Raw genomic sequence first — 18873 nt, forward strand, 5'->3', positions numbered from 1 at the left:
TTTGCAGCAATCCTAGAAAATATGAAAGATGCCAATTTGCCAATTGGAAGACTTCATAGTATTTCTTATATTTAAATGAATTTTGAAAGCTACATGGCACATCATGAAATGTATTTTTAACAAGGAAGATTAATTGACCCATTTGTGAATTATCCTGATTATGATCCTAACAAGCAAATTGCTGTTTAGCTAATAGGTTGTACTTGCAGAGATTTAGCTGAAGAGTGGCTCATTCATTCAGAAAATTGTGTTTGGATTTCACACATCAGCGTCTGAATTTCCTAAGTCTCTGATTTTACCGCAGGCGCTTTGAGTTTGCGCCTGCCTTTTATCTAACCTTAATGGTCAATATATAAAGCCTGGACTTAAATGAACGTTTAGCATTGGGAATTAAAGGAAAAAGGAAAGGATAATATGTGATCTTCTTAGCCTTCATTTCCTGCAATTGAACATTCGCCAGAACAGAGATAAAGTGCTCACATTTATAGCTTTCTAACTATAGGTTCAGGTTCAATGAGAAGAAATCTCACCAGAATAGTGGGGCAGATCCCAGTGAGCGCCTGGATCTGGCAAGCTCTGTGGGAATGGACAACAGCGAGGGAACTGTAGAACGCTGAGGCCTGTTTTCCTGCAAAGCAGTCTAGAATCAGGACTGGAACCCAGATGAGCCAGCAGCCACCCTCCATGTTGAATCAGTATCTGATTGTGTTTTGAAATCAAGATACTGCTTCTGGAAAGATGGCATCCTTTGCAAATCCTAGGATGGTTCATATATCAGAGGTATGGCCCCTGTCCCATAATTTCCTCTCCATCATAATGGCTGGAAAGGACTAATGGGTGCTCTGGGACAGTTTTTCCAGGCTCCAGCAGGTACCAGTTGTGGGCAGTTGCTATACAGTCTTATAAAATATTGGGGAAAGCATTTAGTCCCATTGTAAGGATTGGAAAGAAAGGGAAAAGAGATGGGCAATTGTGTTGTTCCATAGAGATGCAAGAGAATACACAGAAAGTTAGCGTAAATCCTTAGTCCGAGAGATCTTGAATGGTGAGAAGCCATCCGTGCTTGTCAGAAAGAAGCCTGTCTCATCCAGCAAGGTGATTTTTAGCCTTATATATTTAAAAGTTGGGGTTATTTTTCTGCTTCGTAATCAAACCGTGCTTCAAAAGCAAGAACCTGTTCCCAGCATTCATACAGAAGTTAAACTGGTCCTTTTACATGGAGCAAAATAGTATAGAAATAACCAGCAGCAGGCCTCACCCAGTCCATACCAGAGGGCACCTTCTTCATGAGGAATTTGGTTTTCTGGATCATCTTTTCAGCCCCATCAGAGGATGTGGCAAGTGAGTTCCACAAGGGCCATAGTTGGACGACTTGACACTTGTTCCCACCTCTTGTAACTCAGGAAAGCAGGGGCCAGAAACTCATAACCACTCAAACATGGTGGTTTCAGGGTCTCCTCTTTTCCTGTGGGGCTGGAGGCAGGAGCAGGAGGACCTGATCCAGACTGAGGGGTACACTGAGCTCCCACCAAGCATCTGAGATGCTCTCGGGGTGCCGCAGGCTTCTGTAGCGTGGCCACTGCAGAAACTTGAACCTGTCTGTCCCAACTTCAAGACCGACAAGGACAGGAGATGCCAGAGGTTCTTCTTACTCCCAGCATGACTTCAGGCAACAAGAAAAAACATAAGCTTTGACCTGGGGTGGGGGGGTCCCCTCACCCTCCATTTGATGGCCGTCACTTTCAGGCATCTTCTCCACCCCAAACCTCAGCACCCCATGTATTACCCAATACCTATGCCCCCTTTTTTCTCACCAAGGTCTCCCCTGTCAAAAATTACTTCCATTCTTAGAGATTTCTTTCCATTTTTCTCTACCTGCATCCAAATGGACCTATCTTCTATCCCAGTTCCTCAGAGCTTGTGTATCTAAGTGAGTTACTAAAATGTCTTAGCAGAGTTTCGCAAGGCACATGTAAAAAACTAAGTTCTGAGGAATATTAATCGCTGCTTTGTACACAAAACACACACATACACACTCATTCACATACACACACATTCACATACACAAAATGGGAGGAGGCTTCTATGGTGAAATACATTGGGATAATCCTGAGTAAACAGACAATTCTCTCTCTTCTGCAGAACTTCTCAGAGCCTTTGCTATGCTCTGAGTGTCTAAGGGGTGAGTGCAGGATACAGCTGTTTTCTCTGGGTTCTTCCAGTCAATAGTGGACAAGTCACCTGGGAAACCAAGCTTTGACCTTTCCTACCCTTCCCTGTATTATTAGAACAGCTTCAATTCAGACTGTGCAGGATCCCACGGGCCACTAGATGGCGGTGTTTCTCTGTAGCAGGTGGCCCCGCGCACAACAGAGGCAATAGGTGTTGAGATAAAGCTAGGCTAGGGCATGTACTCATCGGGGTACGCAGTCCTCAAGCATCCAGTGCTGCCTGATGGGTACTAACCTACCACACCTGCAACATTTACAGTATTCTATGTTGTTTAGTAGAGTCACATCATGTCCAGGGTCTGATTTGGGTGATTGGTTTTTTATTTATTTATTTTTTTGATCCCAGTGTATAAAAAAATAGCTTCTGTAAATATAAGAAAATTGTTTATAAAACCACAAATTAATAAAACACACAAATTATGCTACTAAAGGGAATTTCTTTTTTTGTTATACAGGAAAATTTATTTAAAATAAGTCATTTCAAATTAATTGGAAAAGAGAGGTTATTTAATTATTGTTACACAAGTAATTCGATTGTTATATAGGAAAAAATTTTAATCACATTTATCTTAAAGGTGAATTAAAGAGTGAAATATGCAAACATCCACATTAAACAAATACCTAGACTCTTTCGCAGCAGTCCTTCAGTTAATGACCATGTTGGCTGTTCCCAGTCCCTCATTCTGGTCATTTCCTCCTTTAGTAATTGGAACTTGTAATAGCATAATTCTAAGATGGTTCCCAAGATTCCTGCACCTTCACTAGGGAAACAGGAGCATAGGAGAGCCAGGGTGACACCATTTTTAAAATCAACTCCATCTTAAAACTAGCAAGGCACATTCCTTTCAGTCACATAGACATGTAAGATGTCTATGGCTAAGGAAGCAGCTTAGTAATGCCTGCAAAGACAAACCCTAGGACACCCAAACATTCAGATGCCCTGATATCGCATAACAATATATACTTTTAAGATGATTAGAGTCAGGCCAGGGGCCGTGGCTCATACCTGTAATTTCAGCCCTTTAGGAGGCTGAGGCAGGTAGATCACTTGATGTCAGGAGTTCGAGACCAGCCTGGCCAACATGGTGAAACCCGTGTCCCTACTAAAAATACAAAAATTAGCTGGGTGTGGTAGTGCACACCTGTAATCCCAGGTACTCGGGAGGCTGAGGCAGGAGAATCACTTGAACCCAGGAGGAAGAGGTTGTAGTGAGATCATGCCATTGTACTCCAGCCTGGGTGACAAAGCGAGACTCCATGTCAAAAAATAAAAAATATAAGATGATTAGAATCATGTTCTGATGTACTTACGCACTAAATGCCAAGGACAACTTTCTTTAGAAAACATTTAAACCAACTGCAAGAGCCAAATTCAAGGGAATTTCTTTTCTGTGGATGGTATATCATTAAACACCCCCAGAATGGGAGATCTGGAGGTGTCTAGTGTAGATGTTTACCTTCAGATAGTTGAAGGGCTGCTAGTTTAGGGAAAGGTGTTGTTTGTTTTTACTTTGTGGCTATAGTCAGCATACTATAATAAAGATATCTGTACCTAGTAGAATGGTCCAGCACGGGAGGTACCACCTTGTGGAAGAGTGAGCTACTCATTGTGGGAAATATTCGCTCTGGTGGGATGGTCATCCATCAAGGATGCTGCTGACAGGAGCCCTGGTTGTTGGGGAAGGTGGCCTTCCATGCCCACAGGGCCCTTTCCTGTGCTAAGGTCCTGTGAACATGTGAAAGAGCCAGTGGTCCCTTCAACTCGTTTTTTTTTTTTTTTTTTTGAGATGGAGTCTAACTCTGTTACCCCAGGCTGGAGTGCAGTAGTGTGATCTTGGCTCACTGTAGCCTCTGCCTCCCAGGTTCAAGTGATTCTCCTGCCGGAGCCTCCAAAGTAGCTGGGATTACAGGCATGCCCCATTACGCCTGGCTAATTTTTGTATTTTTAGTAGAGACGGGGTTTCATCATGTTGGCCAGGCAGGTCTCGAACTCCTGACCTCAGGTGATCCACCGCCTGGGCCTCCCAAAGTGGAGGGATTACAGGCATGAACCACCACACCTGGCAAACTCTTTATAGTCTATTAGGAATTCCAAGTTCCTCAAATGGAAAATTTGCTTTGCCTAGACAGCAGGGCTTCTGGCTTGGAGGTTGCCATCCACTGGGGTGTTTTTGTATGCGTGTGTCACCAGATGGCACAAGTTTTTAGACATAAAGGTAAGAAAATAACAAAAACACATTTCAATTAATCATTGAGACCATTGCCAACAGAGAAAAGATAATGTAGAAAAAAAATTAGGTATACTGGAAATTGTAGAGGAAGTGGGGGAATAGGAAGAAGAGATTTGTCAAAAGATACAAAATTACAGGGAGATAGACGTAAGTCCTGGTGTTCCATAGCACTATAGGATGACTGTAGTTAACAATGGTACATTATATAGTTGCAGATAACTAGGAGGATGTTGACTGTTCCCAGCACAAAGAAATGATACATTTTGAGATGATGGATATGCTAATTACCCTTATATGATCCCTATATATTATATGTATCAAAACATCACTATGTACCCCATAAATATGTACAATTATGTGTCAATTAAATTTTTTTCAATAAAATAAAAGAAAAAAATTAGGTATAGGGTTAGGTTAAAATATAATCATGTTGGCCAGGCACAGTGGCTCACACCTGTAATCCTGGTACTTTGGATCACCTGAGGTCAGGAGTTCGAGACCAGCCTGGCCAACATGATGAAACCCCAACTCTACTAAAAATTCAAAAATTAGCTAGGCATGATGGCACGTACCTATAGCCCCAGCTACTCAGAAGGCTGAGGCAGGAGAATCGCTTGAACCGGGAGGGAGAAATTGCAGTGAGCCGAGATCGTGCCACTGCACTCCAGCCTAGGCAACAGAGCAAGACTCTGTCTCTAATAATAATTAATAATAATAATGCTTACAACATTTAAACCAACTACAAAGGGCTAGAAAGGGTTCAATGGCCACTTTGAGCTCTGATGATTTTGGATGGGATAATTTGTCCCTATATATACTCACTTAAATGAAACATATTTTTACCATTTTGTATCCAGTAGTGTTATTTCTCAAGAATGCCTCTGCCCTTTGTTAATCACAAGATAACCAGGGCTCTAGAATCCTGCAAGGAGAGATGGGGCAGGGTGGGAATGTGGGCGGTATTTTCCACCAGGGAGAGAGAAGAGGCAAGCTGGCTGGCTTATCATTCCTGTTTCACATGCAGCCCAGAGCCAAGGAAAGTAATAATCACTGACAAGGTAACTTTTGAGCACGAGCTGTTTCTCTAGATTTAGAAGAAATGCAGATTGTCAGCCGAAGGCAAGGGAGCCTCAGAAGTGTCAGACAGCTGACTTTAGACATCTTCTTGGTCCACTGCCACCCCCCACCTTCATTAAGCCGAGATGAGACGGGGAGGCAGGTGGCTCGGTGCCAATCATCCTGAGGAGAGATTTCCAGTGGTTCCCGCGGGTCTCATATTCACATTCCCTAAGAGGACGCTCTGGACCTTCGGGCAGAGCTTTGTGAGAGAAACAAGGCTGACTTCAAGTGATCTGCAACCAGAGCAACTGGGATTTGACAAGGACTGTGCAAGGCTGACTCTCCCTGTTCTCTTTCATGCTGGCACCGGGCAGAGTGTGGGAACTACTGCCTCAATAGTAAGTACATTAAGTCCTATGAGAGACTGTGAGAGCGCTCTGGGCTTGGGCCAGGGCCTGCCAGGGCAGGCCAGCTGCATGTAAAGGGGATCCGGGGTGAGTGGTGTGGGAGCCGGGACACACCTACACTCGGTGGGAAGCCTTCCCGCCGGCCGGCCAGAGGACACTTCTCTCCTGAGCTGGGGTCTGAGCCGGCAGCGGCTGGGGGCTCCCACAGAGCCCCTTGGAAGCTTGTGTGCAGAGCTGATGTGTGGCAGGCACGTCCTGACCCTTGCAAGGAGTTCAGAAAGATGGGTGTTGGCCACAGGCCCATGGCCATGCCATGGCCGACAACAGCAGGGATGGGCCCCAGCTGTCCCACTCCCGCTGGGGGTGAGCCAAACCCACCAGGGACTCCTTGGTTCAGTGTAGCTCCGCAAAGGCCTCCTCTGCCGGTCAGCTTAGATCTTCTGTCTTCCTTCTCCCTTCCCAGCCATGGTGTCCTGAAACGAGGGGCCCACTGCCCCAGCCAAGAGCGTCCTTCCACCTCCTCCGTTTTTGTACTCTTACCTGCCACCTGTCCTCCTCATCCCTGGCATTTCTCTCTGTTCCTCTGGGTCCATTCCCGGCCCTCCTCTTCCGGCACCTCCTTTCCGTTTCCGTTTCCGGTCCTTCCGTACCTGGTGGCCGCCCTCCATGCTGCCTTTTCTCCGCCCCGTCTTCCTTCCTCTTCTTGCCGCAGTGTCCCTTCTTTCTCACTCATCCCACCCGTGCTCCTGCTTGGCTTCTTTCCCGTCCTTTTGCCATTTTGCCTCCCACTTTCTTTTCCTCCCTGTGTTTCCCTTCCTTGTCTCCTCTTCCTCCTACCTCCTGTAGTCAGAAGGGAGTCGCTGGGGGTGCGGCCCCAAACTGTAGGGACAAGAGCCCTTCACGGCCGTCCTGTTGGGTCCTCGCAGCCTCAGGCCCTTGTCCAGGGCTGCACGGCTTCGGAGAACCACAGAGCTGTTTCTTGGGTAGTTACCTCCAAAACTGTCTTTTAAATTTTCTTTTTCATCGTTTGTTTTTCTTGTTTTCTTTCCTCTCTTCTTTTTTTTTCGAGATGGAGTCACACTCTGTCACCCAGGCTGGAGTGCAGAGGCGCAGTTTTGCCGCACTGCAACCTCTGCCCCCCAGATTCAAGTGATTCTCCTGCCTCAGCCTCCTGAGTAGCTGGGATTACAGGTACACACCACTACGCCCGGCTAATTTTTGTATTTTTAGTCAAGACAGGGTTTCAACATGTTGGCCAGGCTGGTCTTGAACTTCTGACCTCATGAGCCACCCACCTCGGCCTCCCAAAGTACTGGGATTACAGGTGTGAGCCACCGTGCCTGGCCTCTTTTTTAGTTTTTATGAAAGGCTCTGGGAAGCTGCCAAAACAGAGACTGGCACTTGGGTGCACATTGTCCTCGGCTTTGCTGTTTCCTCTCTTTTTTTATGTTTGAAGGTTAAGTTTGATCGGTACGATTGTTCATAGCATCGAATAATTATCCATTTCCTCTCCAGGTGGCAAGTCCTTCATTCAGTCTCTTCTTTGCACAAATCACATATTTTCTTGAAACTATAATACGTTTTATAAGCCAGCTTATTCTCCCTCAGTTTGCACATTTCTTTGAATTTGAGATTTATTCTACCTTAATTTCTTTAAAGCACCATTTCTGTATCTTTCCAAAATGGAAAGAGATACGCTGTTATTTCTCTGGGAGAAATCTCCTAGTGTCATCCGTTCGTGACACGACATATAGTCACTTAAACTCTAATTTTGCTAACCGTGTGTAAAAGGGTGATTCTTCAGGAAAACAAAGTGTTGAGAGTTTGGGAGGAAGAAAATGCATTTCTAAAGTATTGGAAAGTTGAGAGGTGTCGGAAGCCAGAATTAGAAAGAGCCGGTCAGGTTCACAGTCTATTGCTCTGTTAACCACGTGATCTCAGGCAACTCCTCCATGCTTTCTATTCACTTAATTCTTCCGTAAAATAAGAATAACCAGCCATTCCCTTCCGCCGTACTAGTTGCTGCTTCATGAGATTGTAGTGAAGATCTTGTGAAATAGACCAGGCACAGTGGCTCACATCTGTAATTCCAGCACTTTGGGAGGCCGAGCCGGGTGGATCACCTGAGGTCAGGAGTTCGAGACCAGCCTGGCCAACATGGTGAAACCCCTTCTCTACTAAAAATACAAAAATTATCCAGGCATGGTGGTGGGTGCCTGTAATTCCAGCTACTTAGGAGGCTGACACAGGAGGATTGGTTGAACTCGGGAGGTGGAGGTTGCAGTGAGCTGAGATCATGCCATTGCACTCCATCCTGGGCAACAAGAGCAAAACTCCATCTCAAAAAAAAAAAAAAAATCTTGTGAAATACACTGGAAGGAGATCAGAAATGAAGGACTCCAAGCCTCATTCACAGTGCTTTTGAGTCTCTCGAAATCATAGCTTAAAGGGTTCTACAGCAAATCAGCTTTCCAGAATCCTAGTGGCCCTTATTGATGGATTTGTTTTCTCTGCCTCCCTTGGAGAACATCTGGGGTTATCCCCAGCTGCTCTCCACATTGATCTTTGGCTTCCAAGAATAATTGGGAAGAGTTCAAGTTTCAGCACATTGTGAGGACTTCTCAGCAGCGCTGAGGCCAGTGGCAGGGACAGGACTTCCCAGGAGGGGAAAATGGGGGAGAAGCCAAGCCCAGGCCATGGATCTGGGCAACTGTGAACCTGGCCAAATTTACATGTGGTCGAAGGGAAGGTGCTGACACATTGTTAAACATCCTATTTCCAGGAGCTGCCTTTCTGGGCATTTTCCTGCCATGTGTGTGAGTGCAGGGGGCAAGACAGCTACATACTAAGTAACCTTTCTCTGTTCTGTTCCAGCAATCATAGAAGCCATTGAGATCCCGCAGTTTATCGGCCGCAGTTACCTGACGTATGACAACCCTGATATCTTGAAGAGGTAATAAGCTTCAACAGCCTCCCTCCTCAGCTTTCTGGTGGTCAATTTCTCTATATCCTTCTCAGGGTTTTTTCTTATATTTCATGCCAGAAGATAATTCTCAAAGAAGACCATTCAGCCGTGGTCTCAGGGGAAACACACACACATGAAATAAACATAGAAATTAGAGGAAAATAAAACTAAAAACAAACTAAACTTCAGAAATTGGCCTTTCAAATAACCCTGTTACAAACAATCCAGTATCTTTCTGGTCAAAGGGCCTGGAGAGAGAGACATGGCTTGTCCCAGAGTTTCCAGTATTCAGGCTTTGAGAAGCAGGGAGCATGTGACGTTCCTGAAGCCTGAGTGATGAGTGTGATTCTCTGAGCAGGGAAGTTCCATGCTGTGCCATGGCCAGAGTGTGCAAGTCTGACCTGGGCCAGCAGCAGCAGGACAGACAGATCCAAGCCCGTTCCCTGCTGGGTCCGTACCTACCCTGCGTCTTCATCAGTAAAGATCTCGTGGCCTTTTCAGGCTCTGGCCAGTTCAATGAGGGGCTTCTCAGCTCTCTTCATGTGGATTCAAGAGCATGGCACGGGGAAATGCTCAAGCCACAGCCATGGCATCTCACCCCTGGGGGCAGAAGTCCCAGCTTGGCCTGAAGTCCTTCATCTTGGTTTGGAATAGCCTTTTACATGGCAAAATCCTCAACTCAGTTAAGCCTGTTTTTGGCACTTTCAGTTTGCCCCTTGTCTCTTTCTTTCCCTCCCCCCAGTTCTTTGTGGTTTATAGGGTACTATTCCCCTTTCTGCTTCCCACACAGTCATTCTAGGATTTCCCTTCCTCTTCCGATGGACTGCATCTTAACACAGGAAGGCAAATCTTTAAGTGAAAGGCATCCAGTTCTTAGGGTGGAGTTCGATGGCTTTTCAGGGAACAAAAGTGGTTGGGAGGAATTTTCCTAGGGCATTGGATGTCTCTGGTAACTGGGAAAACACACCAGGCAGACATTGCTTCACTTCTGTAATCCCGGCTTGTATTTATCTGTGTTGTCTTGGTGTGGGGACTTAGGTAAAATGGATTCCCAGCCAAGACAGAACTTCCTCCTCCTTCAGCCCTTTCTCTCCAAAGATGGAAGGTCATTCAGTCCCTAGAAAACAGTGACAGGGTAAAAGGGGGGCAAATCTTCAGGCTCTGGGGGTTGGTGAGAGGCCACCAGTGGTTTGGGGAAGCAGAGGAGCTTGATGAGAGCAGGAGATGTGAGGCCCAAACCCACAGCAACTCCAGTAGCGTGTGATAGTGTGTATGTGTGTACATGTGTGTGTGTGCATGTGTATATATGTATATGTAGGTACAGATGCATGTATGTGAGGCTCCAGGTAAAAGTCAAGTTCAGGGTCTGTTTTGGTCAGATACCTTTGGTGGCAAGTAACAGAAAGCTCATCTTAAAATGTCTTACCCATAAGGGGTATTTACTATTTTATACCGCAAAGAGTCCAGACTGACACTGGATCTTGGGTTGATTAATCAAGAGAAGAAGTTGTACCATCAAAGATTCCAGTCTCATCCATATTTCTTGCTCATTGTCCTCAGCATCTTCTCCAGAGGTCACTCCCCAGCTGCCCGTAAGCCGCACATAATATGACTATATCCAGTGGAAGTCAAAAAGACTTTTTTCCTCATATGACTCTTTTTAAAAGAGAAGGAATTCTTCCCAGAATTGTATCTCTTTGGACAAAAGGCATACGATTGTGTCTCTCTTTTGTGCTGCCACATGCCTGCCCATGAACCAATCACTGGCGAGAGAAATGGGAACCTCTTGATTGACTTGTAGCCGATCAGTATACCCAAGGCAAATGGAAGAGGGAAGGAGCCTGGAGCAAAAGTCTGGGAAAAGCAGGTCTCTAGGGAACAGGCAGTGCTAGATTGTTCTGCACCTAGCCTGGGGACCACGCTCCTCCCTCACTGCCCTGAGACCCTGCATGAGAAACGCAAATTGGTCTCTTCTGACTAGACCAGGCTCTGGGAAGCCCAGACAATAGTCCCCTCCACTGTTCATGATTGAGGACACTCTGCAGACACAGACCCAGCTGTGTGGGACAGAGAGAGGGATGTTACAAGTGACTGGAGAATGCACAAATAAACTTTTCCAATAGCGTTAGGCTGGCAGCAATATTAAATTATGTATCCGCCTATCTCACCCTTGATTCAAGGACCTCAGCCTGCCTCTTTTCCCTGTGCAAGATGAAACACTGATCATGCTAATGAGAATGAATTTCTGAACTAGCCTATTCCCAAGCATTGCTAAGAGCACATCAGCCTGTGAACCTATCCCCAGCCATGACTGTAGGGCATGGAGCCGGCCTTGCCTGAGCACCCCTCCTTTCCTGAAAGTTCCTGTTCTTCTCCACCCTGGCTCTGCCTCAGCACCGCTCCAGACCATTCATCTCTCAGGCCGTGTTCCTTGTCTGAGATGCCATCAGCTTGGCATTTCCCCTGACCGGACCTTGCCCCCAAGGACAGTCACCGGCCAGAACTGGCTATCCACAGCCGTGGTCCTAGCTCAGGGTGGCTGCCGTTTTGAGTCTCTTGGTAGTTGGGAAACACACTTTCTGTTGGGGAACGGGGCCCTGGAGTAGTAAAACAGGAAAGAGAAAAGAATGAGGTGCGTCCGGGGGTGCAGCCTAAGCCATGGCATTGGCCATAGTCTTGCTAACCTGTCACTCAGCGAACGCTGTCTGATGAGGGTTCACGGTGCTTAGCGAGGGAGACTGCTGCCGAGAGAGCAGTCCAGACCTTAGACCTGTGGTGCAGCTCATGGTGATGAAGTAAGTGTCAGAAAGTGCCAGATTATCCTTAACATCTGGTTGCTCAGGGCTGGCAGACAAAACTGGAATTACTTGGAAACAGATGTTGGTGGTTGATTTGGTGGACTTGTTTGTGTATTTCCTCCAGGGTGTCAGGATCAAGATCAAATGTGTTCATGAGGTTTAAGACAACTGCCAAGGATGGCCTTTTGCTGTGGAGGGGAGACAGCCCCATGAGACCCAATAGCGACTTCATTTCCTTGGGCCTTCGGGATGGAGCCCTCGTGTTCAGGTAACCAACCCCCTCTCCAGTGGCCTTCAGCAGCACCTTGCAATTTTCTCAGACAGCACAGATCGTGCCAGAGTGATTCAGAAGGGAGCCAGAACACAGTCTGCTGGAATTGGCTGAAGCCTGAAGCTCCAAGGCTTATTCGAGGCTCCTGGTCTTTCTTTCCAACATGCATCTTATAGAGCAGGAGTCAGCAAACTACGGCCTGCAGGCCAAATCTGACCTACCACTCCTTTGTAAATAAAGTCTTATTGGGGCCAGGCACCGTGGCTTATGCCTGTAACCCCAGCACTTTGGGAGGCCAAAGTAGACAGATCACTTGAGGTCAGGAGTTCGAGACCAGCCTGAGCAACATGGCGAAACCCCATCTCTACTGAAAAATACAAAAATTAGCTGGGTGTGGTGGTGGGTGCCTGTAATTCCAGCTCGGAGGGAGGCAGGAGAATGGCTTGAACTCTGGAGGCCGATGTTGCAGTGAGCTGAAATCGTGCCATTGCACCTCAGCCTGGGCATCAGAGCAAGACTTCATCTCAAAGAAGAAAAAAAGTCTTGTGGGAATACTGCAGTACTCTTTTCTTTTTCTTTTTTCTTTCTTTCTTTTTTTTTTCTTTTTTTTTTTTTGAGAGGGAATCTTGCTGTTGTTGCCCAGGCTGGAGTGCAGTGGTACAATCTCAGCTCACTGCAACCTCTGCCTGCTGGGTTCAAGTGATTCTCCTGCCTCTGCCTCCTGAGTAGCTGGGATTACAGGTATGTGCACCATGCCTGGCTGATTTTTATCTTTTTAGTAGAGATGGGGGTTTCACCATGTTGGCCAGGCTGGTCTCAAACCCTGAATTCACGTGACCCACCCGCCTTGACCTCTCAAAGTGCTGTGATTGTATGTATGAGCCTCCATGCCTGACCCATACTCTTTCATTTCTATATTGTCTATGGCCATGTTCATGCTTCAGTGGCACACTTGAGTAGCTTCAACAGGAACTGCATGGCAGAGCCTTAGGAATGTACCGTCTAGCCCTGTGAGGAACAGTTCTGTGCTCTTGTTCTAGTGTGTTACTGCTGCATGCGCCTTACTCACAAATTAGGAAGGAGCAGAAAGAGGACTTGGATACTGCCAAGCATGAAGGCCAAACATGGAAGCGAGTACTCAGCCTAAGACTCAGCAGCTCAGGAAGGTGTAAAATGCTAAGCTCCAGGAGCTCTGACTGTAAATTCTGACTCTGCTCCCTGTTAGCTATGTAGAGTGGGAAGGAGAACCTCTGCTTTCCAGTGTCTGCTGCCAGAGGAACAAAACACAGATTCATGTCTCAATAGATCCACCATCATGAGAGTTTGGTAAATACTTCCTGGGTGTTACTGATAAGGCAGTGCCAGAAGTTCTTCCCTCTTTTAAATGAATTTAGACTGTTTTCACATTCGCCAAATGGGTAGCTTTGAGGTAGTTAAAGAATGATCTGAATGATTTCTCCCCACCCTTCTTACCAGAATGGGTGAAAGCTGAGCTTCCAGGGTGCAGGGACTGTCTCATGTAACATGAAAACACTTCTCTAGAGATTGTCATGACACATTCTCACATGAGGTTAAAAATCACTCATCTAGATGGTGGCTTTCCAAGTGTGGTCTCCAGACCAGCAGCCTCAATGTCACCTGGGAACTTGTTCGAAATCCACATTCTCAGGCTCCACCCTGACCTACCGAACCAGAAACACTCCAGCGGTGGGATCCAGCAACCCGTGTGGCAGCCATTTCCCCAGGCAATTCTGATACCCTTGAAGCTTTGAGCCCCATGGGGGAGGCATTTCTGGGGCTGCTACTTCTTACTTCCCCCTCTGATGACTAGCTCGAGTGTTCGCTCAATGATATGAAAGTAATTGGAATTGAAATAGACAAAGGAGGGCTCGTTGAACAATGGAGAAGTTGAGGACTTAATTCTGGGGCTCCTGTTGGTCCTGTGCTAAGATTACTGACAGCCCAAGTAGGATAACAGAAATCTTTCCATTTGAATAAAAGACGTTTTGAGAGGCAATGTCACTTGTCTAATGTCATGCTCATCTCTAAATAGCAGAGCATGCTAAGTGACTCAATCCTGTGATTGTTGGGGACCTTGGAGAGTCACGTGTAGTTGAGGCTGGAGGCTGGCAGGTGAGAGGCAGCTTCTCACCATCTCTGCTTTCCTGTCCCCCACGGCCTCCCACCCATTGCTGACCCAGAGGTCGAACACAGAGCTCTTAACACCCTATTTCAGGCTGGCGGCCTTGAAGCCATTTTCTTGTGGTTTTCCTGTGGTTAACCTCATCAAGGCCTCAAGTACTTGATTGTGCACAGAAAAGAGAACTGAAACAGTAGCTTAGCTGTGGGTGGGATAGTCCAACTTCCCTCTAAACTGCCAGCTGAACCTATTCACCATCCACTTTACCCCAGCAGGGAAACAGGGTCGGCTCAGGGCTGCCACAGCTCCCAACAGCTCCCATGCCCAGACCCGGATAGCCCCTCCCCTCTCCCACCTGCTTAGGATCCTGGACATATTTCTTGTTACCATTTCTTTCTCCAGTTCCTGAAAATTGGCCCTGTGTTTTTCTTCTAATCCTGGAGTTCTGATTGTGTTCTGTGTGAGATACATGGCTGAACCCAGGCCAAGGCCGACTTCCGTGCCTGCCCCGGTCCCGGAGCCGCCCCATCGCTGCTGCTCTGTTCTTCCTCCATCTGTGCTGTTTTTTCACCACATCCACACCCCCAGACACTGATGTAGGGAAGCGCCCTGGGGACAGAGAGGAATTCCAGTGTAGGCCAGTGGTTTGAAGATGTCACTGGGGAGCTTGTTTCAAAGGTAGACTCCCGGGCTTGCCCCCTGAGATTCTGAAGCAGTAGTTGCAGTGGGCACCGGGTCTGATTAGAAACAAGAACCCTGGTGGTTCCAGGAGCCCTGCCGTGAGAAACAGGGTCCGAAGTGGCTTTGGAATCACACATGCCTGATCCCCCATGTGAGCTCATTCAAGTTACCTAAGTCTGAGCCTCTGTCCCGTCCTCTGCAAAATGACAGAGTTTGTTGTAAAAATTGAATGAATGAATTCATGTAAAGGATTCAGTGCAGGGTCTGGTATAGCTAATTAAGGATAATGATAAGAAAAATTATTATCCATGGTCAAGCGTTTTCTGAGTTTTAGAAGCCTTTACCTCAGAGAGAGAACATGTAGTTACGATTAAAATGCAGCATTTTTATTACTGTTATTGTTATTTTTAATAAGTCATGAGCCCTGCCCTTGAGGAGCGCATACTGCGCAGTCTGGAGAGTGAATCGTTCTACAGAGCAAACAAATTGTTCTTGAGGTTTCAGTGTCTGATCCAGGCTCAAAGCAAATGGAAGAGGAATCCTAAGATAATATAGTCTCAACTTTCATGACTTTCTTTACCTAAATGCTGGTCTTTTGGCTAATTTAGTGCTCAAAGCCTTTCTGCTGGAGAATAGGGAAAAACAATGAAATTCTAACAATCTATATATGTATATAGACTTACAGTTTTGGTGCAAGATTTAGCAGAAAAAAAGGAAATCAAAGTGCTCAGAGAAAATGAGTGTGTTTTTCTGTTTTCTGCTGTTTTCGTTTTGTTTCACTTTGTTTTGTGATTGTACATGGGGCATAAAACCTACCACCGGCGGGTTTTGTGAACATCACTTGACCGTTCACAGTGAACGTTGCCTGCTATTTTTACCTCATCGCATTATCATGCAACGGAGAGAGGGAAGAGACTTTACATTAGTGAAGTGCCTTGTGCTACAGTTTAAAGCGGACGTGATTAAAAGTGCCACCACAGGAAAGCAGGAAGGTGGCCAAGTGGTTTCCAAAAGGCCTCTCTAGAAGGTATTCCTGGGTGGCCTGCCGTGGTGGCCTGCCTCACGGCCTCTAGTGCACACCAAGCTCAGCGGCTCAGAATAACCCATCACAGCGGTCAGATTCCCAAGACATGGGTAAAGAAGTTAAACATGAATTTGGCGGTGGGAGGGTGGGATGGGCAGTGGGCGGACAGACCATCACAGTAACACAGTATGAAACATTACTCATCATAGAGCCCTTCTTGTTCCTGATACTCTAGTACTGATGTTTCCTTACATGAGGGCATTAAAAAACAACCTTGATAACATTCTGCTAAGGGAAGTAAGCCAGTCACAAAAATGGCAAATACTCTGATTCCACTCATATGAGGTATGTAGAAGAGTCAAATCCATGGAGTCAGAAAGTAGAAGGCTGGTTGTCATGGGCTTGGGGGAGGAAGAATGAGGGGTTATTATTTAATGCAATGGTTTGGTTTTGTACGATGAGTTTGGAGATTGCCAGCCCATCAATATGAATATGTACTTAATGCTACTGCACTGTATGCTTGTTTTGTTTCTACGTTTTTATACTGACATAACTTGCATGCCGTGTACACCTGTTCAGTGTTGAGCTTGATACATTTAGAATATATAAGCATCAAATCACTACCGCCTAGATAGTATATAGATATAGAACATGTCCACCACCCAAAAATGCTCCTTCGTCCTTCTCCTGGTGAAGGTAACCACTATTCTTGGCCATTTATTGTTATATATATGAGGGAGCTTTTCCTGGGTGAGTATCAGCATGTCAGGGGAAGCGGGAGGTTCTTTGGAGGGTCTGAAATCATTTGGAATTGGGGGGTTGGGGAATCAGGCCATGGAGAAACCAACTGAGTTGCCCCCACCCAGCGTGATGTCTGGATTCCCGTCTGCCAGATTCATGGTTGACTCCCTAGAGCACATTCTGGCTCTTGGCCTGAACAGGAGAGTTGTTGGTCTAGAGAACAGAAGGAAGTGCACCCCCTGTCTAGATGGGATCTTAGACAACAAAAAAGGTTTTCATTCACTGGATCACAGTTGTGTTCCAGTCCAGCCTCCCTGCACTTACACAGGTCATTCTGATTCTGAGATCTGGGTGTTCCAGACTGCTTTGGTTATATATTGACAGCTTGTTGGCTTGCTGTCACACATGGCTACTCTTCCAGGAGAGGTGTGACATATTCAAGCCTCAGTGGCAACTTTCTCCTTCCTACCAGTCCCTTGGGGTGCATTATCAACCCCGTATCCAAGCTGCAGTAAGTGCTCCCTCTGTTTGGAGTGGTGGGATTATTCATTTGGGACCTGTGATGTACAGTGCTTCCTACATATGTTATGTTACTTAGCATTCCCTAGAATTCTTCTGGGAAGGGATTATTAACCCCATTTGGCAGATGAGAAAATTTAGGCTCAGAGAAATGAAGCGAATTGCCCAAGGTCACAGAGCTATTAACTGGCATATCTGGGGATCAAGGCAGGTCTGTTGAATTCGAGTGTCCGTGCTTTTTTTTTTATCACCCCACACTGCCTCTCAGAACAGCCATAGACAGTAATTCAGCCAAGTTTCCTCCCACCAGCAGCTTGCCCTACTTCCTATTCTTTCAAGAAGCCTTTAGCCGCCAAATCATTAAATCTCAAAATTCCACCGCCAGGCTGTTTTATACAAGGAGATACTTGATGTGGGAAAATTCATTAGACCACAGTGGATTTTTCAGGGTCAGAGTGGCAGCTTTGTCCCAGGGTTTGTCAAGTCACCCCAAGTCCTATTCTTGGTTAAATGTCAATGGGCTGTGTGACTTCTTTGAGCCTCCATTATTAAAGGAATGACCTATGGTGCTTTCTCTGGAGAAAGCCAAGCACTTTCTGTTCTTGCTGTTTTCTCAGAATCAGTACATGTGTTTGTTTGTTAACTAATCAGGTTTTGTCTCAACATCCTTCTATCTTGGGCAATGAGGTGAAGGAGAGATGTGTCGCTTACAAAATGAGGAGGGAGTTATCCCAGGTGAAACATACTTCCCTTCGAAAGCATGGCAGCATAGGCTTTATTGTATTATCCAGGGAAAGTCTGGACAGCTGGCCCAGTTGCCTGAGCTAGAGTAGTCATTCACTAAATATTTGTTGAATTAAATTTAATTAGAGTAATTGAATGATACTGGATGAAGAGGGGAATTTCTCTCTGGTAACAACATGTTCATGTTTTTGAAACCCATGTGGTATCAGCGTATCTGGGAACAGAAATAGAAAATAGGAAGCCACTAGAGAGACCTGACATCAGAGTTAAACAGAGGATGAGGGCTGAGGATACACCAAGTTCAAGTTCCACATTAGCCTTGTGATTTTAGGCAAATTCCCGTAATCTCTGTGGGGCTCACCCTACTCTGCAATGTTCAGTTTAAACAGAAAAGTGAAAACAGATGTATTCATTTCTTAGGCCTCTGGTAATAAATGACCTCAAATTAGGTGACTCAAAACGATTGAAATGGGCTCTGGCAGTTCTGAAGGCTGGAAATCCATGATGCGGTGTGAGCGCTGGCTCCTTCCGGAGGAGCTCGGGGAAAATTGGCTCCTTCCGGAGGGGCTCGGGGAGAGTTGGCTCCTTGCCTGTCTCCCAGGTTCTGGCAGTGGCTGGCAGCCCTTGGGGTTCCTTGGCTTGTAGATGCCCCACTCCAGTCCCTACCTCCGTTGTCCCATTGGCATTCCCTGTCTCTGTGTGTCTCTGGCTCTGTGTCCAAATCTCTTCTTACATAGATACTAGTTATATTGGATGCATGGCTGCCCTAATCCAGTATGACTTCATCTTAACTAATGACACCTGCAAAGACCATTTTTTCAAATAAGGTCACATTCGGAGGCTCTGCGTAGACATGAATTTGGGGGTGGGTGGCTAGACCATCATGGTAACACAGTATGAAACATTACTCATCATAGAGCTCTTCTTGCTCCTGATACTCTTGTCTAGTGCTGATGTTTCCTTACATGAGGACATTAAAAAGCAATCTTGATGACATTATGCTACAAGTAAGCCAGTTGCAAAAAAGACAAATACTCTATGATTCCACTCATATGAGCTATG

General features: G+C 46.1%; 1 protein-coding gene across 1 annotated transcript in view; it reads left to right on the forward strand.

The window, feature by feature from the left end:
• Positions 1 to 18873, forward strand: part of EGFLAM (EGF like, fibronectin type III and laminin G domains) — a 226600-nt gene that overhangs the window by 201224 nt on the left and 6503 nt on the right. The window contains exons 19-22 of the mRNA XM_037730434.1: positions 5896 to 5919; positions 8803 to 8881; positions 11816 to 11962; positions 13003 to 13096. Of these exons, the coding sequence (XP_037586362.1) occupies positions 5896 to 5919; positions 8803 to 8881; positions 11816 to 11962; positions 13003 to 13096 (344 nt within the window). The remainder of the gene's footprint in view (positions 1 to 5895; positions 5920 to 8802; positions 8882 to 11815; positions 11963 to 13002; positions 13097 to 18873) is intronic.

Source organism: Cebus imitator, unplaced genomic scaffold (genome assembly GCF_001604975.1).
Source record: "Cebus imitator isolate Cc_AM_T3 unplaced genomic scaffold, Cebus_imitator-1.0 Scaffold344, whole genome shotgun sequence".
In the NCBI taxonomy this organism is placed as follows: Eukaryota; Metazoa; Chordata; class Mammalia; order Primates; family Cebidae; genus Cebus; species Cebus imitator.